The sequence below is a fragment of the Phyllostomus hastatus genome, unplaced genomic scaffold (assembly GCF_019186645.2).
Source record: "Phyllostomus hastatus isolate PE091 unplaced genomic scaffold, TTU_PhHast_1.1 phas_contig_29, whole genome shotgun sequence".
Lineage (NCBI taxonomy): Eukaryota > Metazoa > Chordata > Mammalia > Chiroptera > Phyllostomidae > Phyllostomus > Phyllostomus hastatus.
Window position 1 is genome coordinate 47,241,501 of NW_025333835.1, and position 13,230 is coordinate 47,254,730.

Here is a 13,230-nt window from a genome sequence, read left to right on the forward strand (position 1 = left end):
CAGAGCTGTCCAAGTTCAAACACAACAGGGACCGAGTCTGCATCCGGTTCCCCTCGCCCAGCAGGCTTCTGGGCACCAGCGTAGCCTGGAGGTGCACCAGAATGGCTTCCAGAAGGTTCTGAGTGCGCCAGGCTGTTTCCAAACAACGCACACTCAGTGCCTTATCCACACACAGCATTTTCTTTACCCTCTTTGTTCTGCGATAACAAGAAGTGAAGAAGGGATTTTGTTTCTATCAGATTCTTAGCAGAGTCTGGTGGGGTGTTTTTTTTTTAACCTATTCAGTATAAATGAGAAAAGGTCAGCTGGAACATTCCCTTTCAAATGTAGCTACAACTACTTTATTTCTGAGAACAGAAGTCATTTTTTTTTTCACTAAACTTACAGGACAGTTAAACCTAAGAATAAAAGCATCAGTTACAAATCAAAGTATTCATCACATATGGTCACATTGACCAATTTTTTGAAATGCATTCACTTTATTAGGCTTCAAAATAAAGAATAATGAAACCCATCTGAAAATATAAAATCAGCACAAGTTCATTGTCCAAAAGGTGAGAGATTTCAAGAAACAACAGCTGCATGGAAGTGACCACCATTCGGGTTTGAGAGGGTGACCCCCCCAGCCCCTGCGCCCCAGTCGGTCCCCGGTCACTCCGTGCGGAGTTTGCTCTCCCCGCACGGTGGCCGCCGCCCCCTCCGACACACGCCCTCCGGACACGGCTGTCTCCTGGGACGGGACACGCTCCGTCCCTCTGTTACTCCGCTCTGCGGCCAGCGCCCCCGTGTGCACGCTAATGTGTGCGTTACACGTCCACACTCTTGCAGAACGCTTTGGTAACTTCACTAATGGGCACATTCTACATGATATGCTTTGCCCCGTGCTTTTGCAACGCCGTGTGAATAAAATCGTGTGTGCGTGTGATCTCTGCGTGCACGGCGCTTCTGAAACACGGAGGGTCCCTGGAAGAATTCTCCAGCCCCTTGTCCCCGGCTCCCTGCCCCCGAGACGCAGCAGAAACGTCCATCTCTCTCTTCTCGCCACCTCGGTCCAGCCCCTTAGTGTCCCGGGCATGCAGGATGCTCCCAGACGCCCCTGCTGTTCCTTTGGGAAGGCAGCCTGGCGGCTGCGAACGTGACCTCCGAGACAGACTTGCTGGGGTCAAATCCGGGCACCGCCGCCCACCGGCCCGCTCCCGCCGGTCACGGAGCCTCCCTCTGCGACCCACGTCCTCGGAGCCGCGGCGACGGTGCGAACAGGCCGTCCTTGTTGCGGGCACAGCACGACACCGGAGCCGCGGTCAGGGCGGGGCTCAGCGGACAGCAGGGCCCGCCCGCAGTGGCCAGCCGTCGGAAGGACAGCCCGGGAACCTCGCGGCTGTCCGGCACTTCGCCCTCAGAGGACTGCGCTTCCTCCTCGGGGCGGCGGGCCCGCCGCCAGCGCCCCCGGGCTCCGCCGTCTGCACGGCCCTGGCCTCCACGCTGGTCCCGGGGACTCATCCTCGTCGTCCTCGTCTCTGCCCTCCGTCCCGACGTGGCCTCGCCCCGAACCACCGACACGCCGGTGACGCGCCAACCTGCATTTCCCATCAGGGCCCCCCCCCCGCCCCCCGAAACCCAGGGTCGCGGGCCCCCCCCCCCCCGCCCCCCCAGGCCGATCTGACGTCGCCGCGGAGGCTTCGAGGACGAAGACGCCGCCCTCTGAGCGCGCGCGCCCCAGAAGGAGCCGTGGATCCCAGCCCCGAAGCCCACGCTCCGCGTCTCCCCCGCGTGTCCACCCGCAGCTCTGTCTTTGCGGCTGGCCGAGGCCGCGCCACCTGGGGGCACGCTTGCTGCCTCGGCTTCCTCCGGCGCCCCGTCCGACCCCCGGAAAACCGGTCGGCTCGTCGTGTGCGAGTCCGCGCCCGGCCGGCCCTGCTGCCCCGCCCCCCCCCCGCCCCCGCGGCCTCCTCCCGGGACCGCGGCCGGCCGAGCCTCGCAGCCGCACGCTTCGCCTCGGCCCCTGGGCCCCGGTGACCGTCTCACAACAGCCCCGAGTAATGCTCTTCAAACCCAGGGGCCGGCCCAAACAACGCCCCCTCTACTCCGCCCGGCCCCGGCGGGTGGGGACCGGCCGCGCCCACCACTCGGGTGGCGGCCCCTCACAGCCGCGAGCAGCGGCGCGGCTGAGCCTCGTAGGAACACCCACGGGCGTCTCCCGCGCGCGTGAGACCTTCAGTGACGCCGGCCGGGGCAGACACCCAAGCATCCGCTCGGGGTTCTCGCGTCAAATCCCTGAACCGACGCTCTGCGGAACTAAACGCAGTTTTACGTCGGACAGAGTGTGTCCCACACTCGGTGCCGTTGCTGCTGTCCAGCGGGCCTTCCGGGCGCCGTAAAGATGAGTCGCCGGGGCTCACGGCACAAGGACAGCGCGGGGACCGGGTGTCGCGGTTACCGCCGCGGAGGCGGGGGGCGCCCGGGCGGGGCTGGCCCTTCTGGCTGGGGCGCCCGTGCACGAATCCTAAAGGGACCGCTCTTTGTGAAGGACGACGAGGAAGGAAACCGAGAGTCGAGCGGTGCACGATGCTGCTTCAGTCGTCCAGGAGGAGCACCGCTGGGGTGAAAGGAACAGAACCCGCGGACCTAACGAGACCCGGGCTGTAACCGACGGACCAGGGAGGGTCCTGGAGAAGCACGCTCAAATCTGCGAGCGGTTTCCCCGTCTGTAAAGCAGGGGGCGGCACAGGTGGCCTGTGAGGTCTCCCCCAGCGCCGTGGTGTGGCTGCGCGGTGGGAAAGGGGGGGCTTCATGCCCCGAGAACAGAGCGGGGCTCAGAGGACGCGGCCGGCAGCACCCGCCGGCAGGGAAGGACATGACTTCTGGAGGGAGCAGCGACCTCGGGCTTTATTTCTGGGCGAGGGGTTCACTGGCCCGGCGCCCGCCGGCTTCATCCCGGCTTCGGCTTCCTCCCCCCCTCCCCTTCCCCGGCCCGGGGCTGTCCCCAAAGACCAGGCGGGGGGCGGCGGGGGGCGGGGGGAGTCCGCCGGTGCAGAAGCCTCCATCTGCAGGACTGTTTCTGCGGCGAGACGCTCAGGCACCCGTAACGCGGCTGTGGCTGTGTTCTCTCCGCAGAGTCCACTGTGTTCATTCCGCAGCCCGAGTTCTCCGTGGAGGAAGACGTCGGCGAGCTGTGGGTCCCCGTGCGCAGGAGCGGGGACGCCAGCCAGGAGCTGATGGTGGTCTGCTACACGCAGCAAGGTAGCGCGGCGGGCCCCACCCCCACCCCCACCCCCACCCCCACCCCGAGGGTCAGCCGTGAGCCCCTCGAACACGGCGCAGGCACGGCCTCCGGCCACGAGCGGAGCATTTTATTTTACTTTATAAGTTTCATGAGAAAAAATAAAAGCAATGGCGGGTTCTGCTGCCGCTTGCTCAGAAGTATCGGGTCCCCTCGGTTGCTCACTCCAGCATGGAGTGCGTTGTGGACCCCGTGACCTTGAGGCCCCTCCCCCACCCCAGGCCGCTCAGGCAGAAGGGGGTCCCCATTCCAGAATGAAGGAACACAAAACAGAGAGTGTCAAAGAAATGCCAACCCCGGGAAAGACACTAATGGTGAACGACTCAGAAATTCATTTCAGTCCAGTTTCAGACGTTTGTTGTGCTGACGGGCAGGCGCCCTGTAGGAAGCTGATTTTACGGGACACACAATTAAAATGAACACGCACTGTCCGTGGGTCAAGTGGACAGATGTCCCGAGATGCCGAAGCAGAAGCCGTGCACACTCTTGCTGTCTGGGCGGACACTCTGCCAGCTCCCTGCCCGTGCGGGGGGGGCAGAGGGGAGGCAGAGGAGGGTGGCGGCCACAGCAGGAGACCTCAGGGCACCCGCCTTCCACTCGGGGTCCCAGAGCCAGGGGGTTAACCTCTGTAATCCCTGATCACCAGACGCACAAAGCCCAGCCCGAGAGAGCACAGCGGTGGAGAGGGTCCGTGAGGCAGGAGACAGCCGGCAGGCCGCCGGCACACAGAGCACATGGACTAGCAGCAGCTGTTGTTCTGTTTCACCGGGTCGTCCTAAGGGGCCCCTGGCAGGAAGTAGGGAAAACACTTGAGCCCTGGCTGGGGTGGCTCAGTGGATTGAGTGCTGGCCTGTGAACCAAAGGGTCGCTGGTTTGATTCCCAGCCAGGGCACGTGCCTGGGTTGCGGGCCAGGTCCCCAGTAGGGGGCGCTCGAGAGGCAACCACACTAGGATGTTTCTCTCCCTCTCTTTCTCTTTCACGTCCCCTCTGTCTAAAAGTAAATGTTTAAAAAAAAAAAAAGGAAACATTTCAAATGGACTATTTGCCCTTGGTTTGAGGCCGTGGTGAACTTGACCCGCGGTGCCAGGCCGGTGACCAGGGGCAGTGTCCAGCCACGTTCGTTCACAGACAGGAGCTGACCGTCACAGGCTGTTGTCTCTGGACACGGCCTCGTGGCCGGGTCAGCGCCAAACGCTGTCCCCCGCCCCCCCCCCGCGTCCAGGCTCGGCCAGCGGCACGGTGCCCACCTCGGTGCTGTCCTACTCCGATTACATCTCGAGGCCCGAGGACCACACCAGCGTCCTCCGCTTCGACAAGGACGAGCGCGAGAAAGCCTGCCGGGTCGTGATCATCGACGACTCCCTGTACGAGGAGGAGGAGACCTTCCAGGTCCTTCTGAGCATGCCCATGGGCGGGAGACTCGGGCCCGAGTTCCCGGGGGCCCGGGTGACGATCGTCCCCGACAAACGTGACGGTGAGTGCCGGGCCCCCTGGAAAGGCGGCCCCCTGCCGGGCAGGCACGGGCGCAGGCCCCACGGCCGTGGGCGGGAGGCCCCTCAGGGAGGGGCGGTGTTCAAGCCTGTTCCCCGTCTGGGCGGAACGTCCCACGTGACTCTGGGGGGGTGAGCAGGAGGCCGCAGAGGGAGCCCTGCGTGAGTGGGACTCATTTCAGCCGGCCAGAAGCTCGTTTACATCAGAGAAGCCTTCTCTGAGCGGGAGCCCCACCGGGAAGGGAACCCGTGGAGTGGTGCGCGGGCTTTGTCAGCTCAGCTGGGCCCGTCCCGGAGAGGAAGGGCCAGCTCACGCAGCTCACGGATTTGGGGAAACCACATCTTGTGTCTAGAATGCTCGCGTTAGAGCGACGCTAACATTCGGGAGACGGAAAAGCGGGTTTCTGGCCGTGGAGCGTGTGTCAGCACGGCCGCCGTCTCAGGCCACTGGGATGGCCGGCGACCCCGAGGGCTCACTGGATGCCAGCGGGCGTTCGGGGCGTCTCACCCCGAGAGGCGGCGCGAGAACTCACGGAATGATCGACCTTATACCGGGTTTCCACGCGGGAGGGGCGTTGAGAGTGATGACGTCGGTCTCCCAGCACTCAAAGACAAGCCCGGAGCGAAGTGAACCTGCACGTTCGAAATGCCTGGCAACGCTTAAGAAAAATCGAATCCCACCCACCACGCGCACCACAGGGCCAGTGTCTGCTGCGCACCTACTAAGCGACAGGTGGGGCCTGGGAAGACGTTTGAGACCTCGGCCAGGATGCTTCCAACCTGTCCAGAAGGAGAAAAGCCAAGGGCAGAACTGGTCGCAGAAGAGCAGTTTGTTTCCACGGCAGAGACCGTGAGGAGGAGACAGGAGGGCGGAGTGGTGTGATCCGCAAAGCGTCCGGGGTCGCAGGGGTCAGGGGGGCGAGGCTGGCTCTGGGGCGCCGCGGGCAGCCCAGTCGGGCCGGGGTGTCTTTTCCTGGGAAGACCGAGTGCCCGGCCTCCTGGGCCAGACGTTGGGAGACCTGGGCCGTGGCCACGCTTCTGCCGCGTTCCCACCCAGGCCTCCCTTGAGGCCCGGGGCCCAGGGAGGCCCGGTCCCTACGACACCAACGCCGACACCGAGTCGTGGGAGCTGCCAGCGCACAGACCGCTGGGCACTGTCGCACCCGCGCTGGGGCCGTGACCGTCCGTCCTTTGTGGGAGTGGCCGAGGGGGGCTCTGTCGGCCGGCAGCAGAGGGGGGGCCCGGGCAGAGGCCTTGTGGGGGTGGGGGGGCGGCTTGCTTTTCACCCGGACCAGCGGACGTGTCCGGCCTCCCCTCCCCGGAGGAGGGTGTTTCCCGGACCGCCCATTCCGCCGCCCAGGAAGCCCGGCACAAAGACAGAGCCCGGCGCTCCCGGTGCCAACAACCGGCTCTTTCTCTCCTTCCGCGGCTGCGTGTTCAGAGAATCGCACTCCCTCGGAGGGATCGGTTTCAGGGCCACAGAGCCGGGGCTCCCCCCTCGCTCAGGCTGCAAGGGGATCCCGCGCGCGCGAGATAAGGTTGTGAGCAGGCCAGCTGGCGGCCGGGAGGGCTGGGGGCGGTGGGGTCCCCTTCTCAGCGCACCATCTGCTCTGCGCGGCGCCTCCCTCCCACTTCTGGGGCGCCGCCGTCCTCCCAGGGAACCCAGCCTGCGCGGTCAACAGACTGCCGTGCGGAACGCGCACGCTGAGGTTCTTGCACGGGTCGGCGCGTCTGCGTAACGCCGGGCGCTGCGTCTGCCCCACTCTACCGCGGGGACCAACGAAGTCTTCTCCGCAGGGGATGTTTGCTTGCTCACTCCAGGAGACAGACGCAATGTTGCAACATCAGCAACGCCGTCAGACTGGGGGGCGCCGTCCAGGCAATCAGATGGCTGCAAGCTTCCGGGGACAGGGCCTGCTGGGGCAGCCGCGCCGCCCAGGGTCCCACCCCGGCTCCCCCTCCTCGCGCAGGAAGGGGGCGCCTTCCAGGACGCAGTCTCACGCGAGAGCCCCACCTCACGGGACGGTGTGGGGGATGGAGGAGCTCGTGTCTGGGAAGCACCGAGAACGCCAGTGCTCTGATGCTGCCGCTGTTACTACTGCAGCCTCACCGGGGCGGGGGGCTGGGGGGGGCGGATTGCTCGCTCTTGCAGCCGCGGGACCAGAAACTTCGCAAAGGCAGGGGCTCCTCACCCTCTCACTCTGCCCAGTGAGCACACTCTGCAGAGCACAGCCCCGGGGCGTAGTGGGTGCTCAGTAAACTCACAGTAAGTGGAGGGACAACCTCTCCACGCCAGCAGGGAGGTCGTCCGGGGCTACCCTTCTTAACAGCCTTAGTCTTATACTATTTATAGCTCTCAGACAAAAAGTACAAGCCTCCACTGGTTTAAAACGATACATTGAGTGTGTTGACAAAATGCCAAAACTTTCAAAACGAAACATGTGCCTTTTAGCCTTCTTGAGTGACCCCAGGCCCTTCTCCGAACCCGACAGTCGGTCTCCCGCCCGAAGGTGGCAAAGAGGCATCGCCGTTGCTCCGGAAAGTTCTGCCCGAGCTGCTTAGACGTGAGGTCCGCTGCTCGGGTATCAGGTGCAGCTGGATTTCCGCTGTCACCCGGCCGTTGGACGGAGGGGCCTAGCAGCTGCTCCCTGGCCTGGGATCAGTCTGAGCAGTAAGAGCCTGCGAACTGCTCTTTAGTCCAGTCAGTCTGTCCTCCGTTTCCAAGCGGGCCTGGCGTTCACTGTTGCACCCAGTCTCAGGTGGGACAGAACCCGGGGTCCAGCAGAACCCGGGGTCCGGCAGGAGTGACGCCTGCTGGAGTGTGGCTGGTGACGTGGCCGTGACGTGGGCATGATAATGTGCAGGTTTACTTTGACCATGTCACCTGGAGTGCCCTGCGGCGTGCTTGAGTGTGGTGGTGTTGCGTTACAGAATGTCATGCTTACGATTTTGTAACAAAAAAGGGCGTCATTGGCGCTGGGCCCTGGGTATACCAGGGTTGGACAGTCGCCCACATGATGCGGTAACAGCCGTGATGAGCGTGTATCGGGAGCCGTGCCCCGCTGGCCCGTGCGGTGGGCGCACTGGGCAGGAGCCGTCCTTCAGGGTCGGCGACACCTCTGTGAGGCCTCCTCGGTCTCCCCACCTCCACAGGAGAGGAGGTGGGGCTCGAACACCGGGGGTGATGCGCCTAGGACCGCACCGCTGGAGGGGGGTCCGGGGAGGGCCGTGCCTCGGGGAGTCCCGTGCGGAAGACCTACTGAGCGGGGAAAGGGGGACATGGCGGGGCTCTTGGTGCCGCAGCCGGTGCCGGACGCCTGCTGGTCAGGGACGGGGCCGCGGGTGATGGTCCTCGGCCGACGGCATCCGAGGGCGTGAGGAGGCCCGCTCCCCCCCTACCCCTGATGATGAAGTAACCCTTCCCCAGTCTCCTTCTGACTTGACTTTGGAGTCGATGTATCAGACCTTTTCGTTAACTCGCGGAGACCCCAACCGTCTGTCATTACCTCTCAGGTTCGCCCTGAAGAGAAGGGAAACGTTTATTATCCACGGTGGAGAGAGCACAGACACTCCAGTGCGCAGCAGAGCACCCACCACACGGGACAGGAAGGGGGCGGTGGGGAAACGACCGGTTTTCTCTTCCCTCCCTTTGTTACGCCAGATGGTACCGTGCAGGGTCGAAACAGAAAACAGAAAGAGCTTCAAACAACCCTCTCCTAGGAGGCAGGGTCCCCAACAGTGTCTGTGGAATAAGGAACATTCGCAGAACCTCCTTGAAAGGCTATTGGAGAGTGAACAACCAAGGATTGTTTAACTTTTTTTAAAGATGTTATTTATTTAGTTTCAGAGAGAGGGGAAGGGAGGGAGAAGTGGAAGGGAAACACCAATGTGTGGTCGCCTCTTGTGCGCCCCCTCCTGGGGACCTGGCCCGCACCCCAGGCCTGTGCCCTGACTGGGAATCGAACCGGTGACCCTTTGGTCTGCAGGCTGGCACTCAATCCACTGAGCCACACCAGCTAGGGCTGTTTAACTTTCTTTAAATTAAAATTTTAAAACTCGCATTATCCCTGAAAAAAAAACAAAAAACACAAGAGCAGAGTTTGGGAGGGAAGCTGACGGGCAGCAGACCCTCTCACAACCTTTTGTCTTTGGAGAAAGTCTCCCCACGAGCTCTCGGCTGCAGTCGCAGGAGGACGCGGTCCTCACACGAATGTCATTCCAGACGTGTGCCGGCTGTTCCTTTCTCTCCCGGAAAAGTGTGGTTGCGGGGAGAGAACTGTCGGAGCACGCCTGTCCTGCGATACAGACTCTTACGCGTCCCCTTAAATACACACCTGAAGTGTGTTTGTTCACCAGGAATTCCAGGAATGCTTCCTAAAGACCGCGTGTGAGGTCGCTGGTGCGTTTAAGTATTTCTTGGAAGCAAAGTACAGGCCTTGTCGAAATTATTTAAAACTGATTTTTTAAAGAGAGAAGGAAGTTCACCAGGGTTTTTTCTTCCTTTCTTTTTTCTTTTCCTATTTACAAAAATATTTGGGGGAAAATGTTAAATGTATAGCAAATTAAATGTATGTAGGAAATATACAGCAAAGGAGGTAAATATTCTTTATCAGTATTTTCTTGTAATCTTACCTATTTTGCTTTATACATTTCTGTACAATTTCAAGGTTACAATCATGGTGGACTGTCCTTTTGTGTTATGTAAAGTTCGTGTTTTTTAATGATTCTGCTTTAAATTACACTTGGACTTTTGTTAGCCTGCTGTTACCACCTTGCCTTGTCTCCCTCGGCCTAATCTGTGTTTCATATACCCTTATACCTTTCATATTTTCCTGCAATTTTAGGTGTTTATTTTTTAAGCCAATTTAACACACTTTTAAAAAATAAGGATGTTAACCATTTACATGTTTTCTAATTACAGTGATACTTTTGGGCTTTTTACGTGAAGATTCTTCATGTAGATTTCTCCTTTTTTTCCTCCTTCCTGGCTTCTCGGCACGTCAGGAAACTCCCTTTCTCCTCCGCCGTTCTTGTTCCCTGCTGGTTTCTCTCCTTGTCGCGGCAGCGGTCACAGGTCCCCCAAAGGCACTGCCCCGCCTGTGGGACCCGGTCTGCACAGGCGAACCGGACGAAGACGTGAGACAGTCGGTCGCCCGGTGGAGGGGGGCCGAGCACAACCCGCTCACGGCTGGCGTCTTGGGTTCCGTCTCGGCGTTAGGGCGGGGACCGCCCGTCGTGGTTCTCTGTGCTCGTCGCCGCCAGTGCCTGGGTCCGACGGCGTGTTTTACCGGCGGCTCCACGGCGCCGCCTGCGTCCGCGGCTCTTCTTCCCTTTGCAAACGTCGCCCCCTCCCGTGCCCCCAACAAGCTGCCCCCGCGCCTCCGCGGTGCCAGCCGCCTGTCTCCGCCTTCCCCCCTGCGCCGTGTTTCTGTCCGGTGTCCGTGACTCGGGTGTGGGTTCCCCGCCCCCCGGCCCCAGCCTCGGGCGCCCGCAGAAGCTCTCCCGCCGGGCTCCACGCACCGCCGTGGGTGCTGGGGCTGTTCCCGTCCACGGGGATGCTGGTCGCATTTGGAGCGCGGCGCTGCCGGTCCTGACCCAGTGTGTTAGCAGTGAGGGGGGTCCTCGAGGCTGTGAAGGAGAAGTGGGGTGTCACCTGGGACCCTCCACCTGCCGTTGCCGCTGGGACGCCCAGTGCAGAGTGTGCAATGAGAGCTCACGGCCGCAGACAGAAAGGGAAGGACCTGGAGGGGGGCGAGAGGGGAAGGAGGAAGAAGAAGAAATCCCGGTGACCCCCTGCTGTCTCACCGTGGGGCCGCTCTGGGACTTAGCCCCCCCCCCCCCCCCGTGCCTCTGGGGCTCGTTTCCGGCCGTGCCCGTGCGCTCACGAAGGGTGACAGACGCCGTGTGTCTGTCTCTGTGCCCTTCTGTCCGTCTCTCTCTGTCTCCGATAAACCCCCACGGGCTGACTCGCTGGGTGATGAGAATTCCATCCCGTAACCTCGGGAAGACCACCCTCTGCCCTGAGACTCCTGTCCTGGCTCAGGTGGGGCCGGTGGCTCGGGGAGGGGCCCTCCCCGGGTCTGACGCGCTGGGGCCACCTGATGCGCAGCCTCGGCAAATCTCTCCACCTCCCCTCCCACCCCCCTGTTCCGTGAGAGCGAGGTGAGCGTGGCCCGCGCCTCTGTCGCAGGGGCGCTGTGAGCGCTGAGCAAAGACACCGCTTTCCCACCGGCCGCTGTGGCTGCGAGGGACCGCCAGGCGCTGCTTGGGAGATTCTCCCGCCTCCGAGGGGAGGCCCCAGAGGGAGAGCTTTGACGTGGAGACGGGCGGCCGCCCTGCCCCCGGGGCTCATCGTGACTCAGCCCACTCCCCCCGCCCCACCCCGGGGGGCTCGCCCCCGGCTCGCAGGGCCACCCAGCCGCCCCTCTCTCCCCTGCGGAGGCAGCCACCCGCCCGCCGCTCCCCCGCCCCCACCCCGGGGCCCCTGGTGCTGGGAGAGCCCTTCTCTCCCTCCCGAGCGTGGAGACGCACCTATGCTGAGCACTCGCTGTGGCCGGTGACGCCGTCTCCCTGGATGGTCGTTCTCACTGCCGGGCTCCTGCACGGTGCTAACGTGGGGGGAACCCCAGGGGGCAGCGGAGCAGCCCAGTTCCCCCCCACGAGAGCCCAGTGAAGGGGGGGCTACCAACATGCGGTGACCCCGCAGAGAGGGGGGCGTCTCCCCCGGGGAAGGCAGGGCCCCCCAGCAGCAAACGCCGGGAAGGAGCCGGAGCCATCCTGGTGGATGGGAGGGGGGTCGAGCTGCAGACGACGGTGGTGGTGCAGGGACGGCGGGAGGGGACCCGCCGAGGACTCGGGGGCACCGGGTTGTCGCTGCGCAGGAGCGGGCGAACCGGAGATTTCCGGGGCAGCCTGAGGCCGGACGTCTGGGGGCTTGTCCGCCCCTGCGGGGGTCTGCGGGCAGCGCCGAGGGCGAGGGCGGCAGCAGGTGTCAGCGGAGGGACGCCTCGGCCCGGGGGCACCTCCCCGGGGGGTCTGGCTCGGTGACGGGGCCGAGGTCAGACGGCAGGTGACACTGGCCACGTCCAGGTGAGCGGTGGCAAGACGGAGAGACACCAAGGAGCTGGCACTGGATGGCGGGTCCTCCTCAGACTGGAGGTGGGGGGAGGGGCTGACCTCGAAGGGCCCAGGACCCTGGACCCTGGGGCCAGCGCCCGAGGCCCAGAGCTCGGAGGAGAGGCCGGAGCTGCCGGTGCTGCGAGGAGGCAGCTCCTTCGCACTGTCCTCAGCCCCGAACCGAAAGCCGGCCCACGACGAGCTTTCATGTCGTTCTGTTCTGGGTGCGCAGGGCGGTGGGGGCCCCCCCAGCACCACGTGAGTAAATAAGATTCGGCTCCAGGCGGCTGTTCAGGCCTCGCCGCCACCGCTGCCACCTTTCATCCGGGAGACACGCTGCGGCCACAAACCTCTGCCCAGGCGTCCCGGGCTCAGCCAGGACGGTGGAAGTTAACGTTCCCCCCCGCCCCCGGGGAACACGGGAGCTGTCGCCCCCCACCCTCCGTCTCCGCGGCAGCCGTGCATCCCCCGCCTCGCCCGGCTTCCTCCTCCGCAGCGTCTGTGAGAGACCCCGGGGATCCCGGCCGCACTCTGCGCAGCGGGAGTGTCCCCAAGTCCGAGTCCGAGGGGCGCACGCCCGTCTCCAGCCAGCGCCTGCGTCTGCGGCCCTGGCGCACAGGGCACACACAGCACGGAGGACCCGCATGCACACGCACACGCACACGCACACACAGGACAGCCATCGGGCCCCCCACTGGCCAGCTGGGCGTCTCCCTCCCGCGCCCTGGCTGGCGGCCTCCATCCCTGGTCCCTCCCGGTCAGGGCCCGACAAGAAGAAACCAGTCGATGTCTGTCTGTCTGTCTGTCTGTCTGTCTCTCTCTCTGGCTCCCCCTCCCCCTTCCCCTCTCTCTCTAGAAGCAGCGAAAAAATGTCCTCGGGTAAAAATAAAAGCCCTCCTGGCATGGCTCACACGCTGTTTACACTAGCACTTGCCTCTCCGCGGCCCAGGGAGGGGCGGGCGGGCGCGCTGGAATGTCCCGGGGGGAGGGGGTGGGGCGCGGTGGGGAGGGGCCGGGGAGAGCGGGGGCTGCCGTGTGGCGGTCCGTGGTGTGGGCTGCGGCACGCGGGGGGGTGGTTGGTGTTTTTTCCATTCTTCTGTCACTCCAGAGGGTCCCATCCGGCCACGGCCTGTGTCCCCCGTGAGACTCAGAACCGACCGAGCCCAGCGTGTGGTTAAGGTCTCGTCACGCCGTCGCGTGGGCACTTCCAGCGCTGACGGACAGAGGCCCGCGGCTCCCGTGGCTGCGTGCGTGCACCGAGGCCCCAGACAACAGCAGACAGGCCTGAGTGCCCTCCGAGAGAGGCAGCCCCGTGACGCCCCGACTCGGGAATCACCGGGATT

General features: G+C 63.5%; 1 protein-coding gene across 1 annotated transcript in view; it reads left to right on the forward strand.

The window, feature by feature from the left end:
- The window catches only part of FREM2 (FRAS1 related extracellular matrix 2), an 83,914-nt gene that overhangs the window by 44,338 nt on the left and 26,346 nt on the right, over positions 1 to 13,230 (forward strand). Inside the window, exons 5-6 of the mRNA XM_045838991.1 lie at positions 3,115 to 3,240; positions 4,504 to 4,755. Coding sequence (XP_045694947.1) covers positions 3,115 to 3,240; positions 4,504 to 4,755 — 378 coding nt within the window. The remainder of the gene's footprint in view (positions 1 to 3,114; positions 3,241 to 4,503; positions 4,756 to 13,230) is intronic.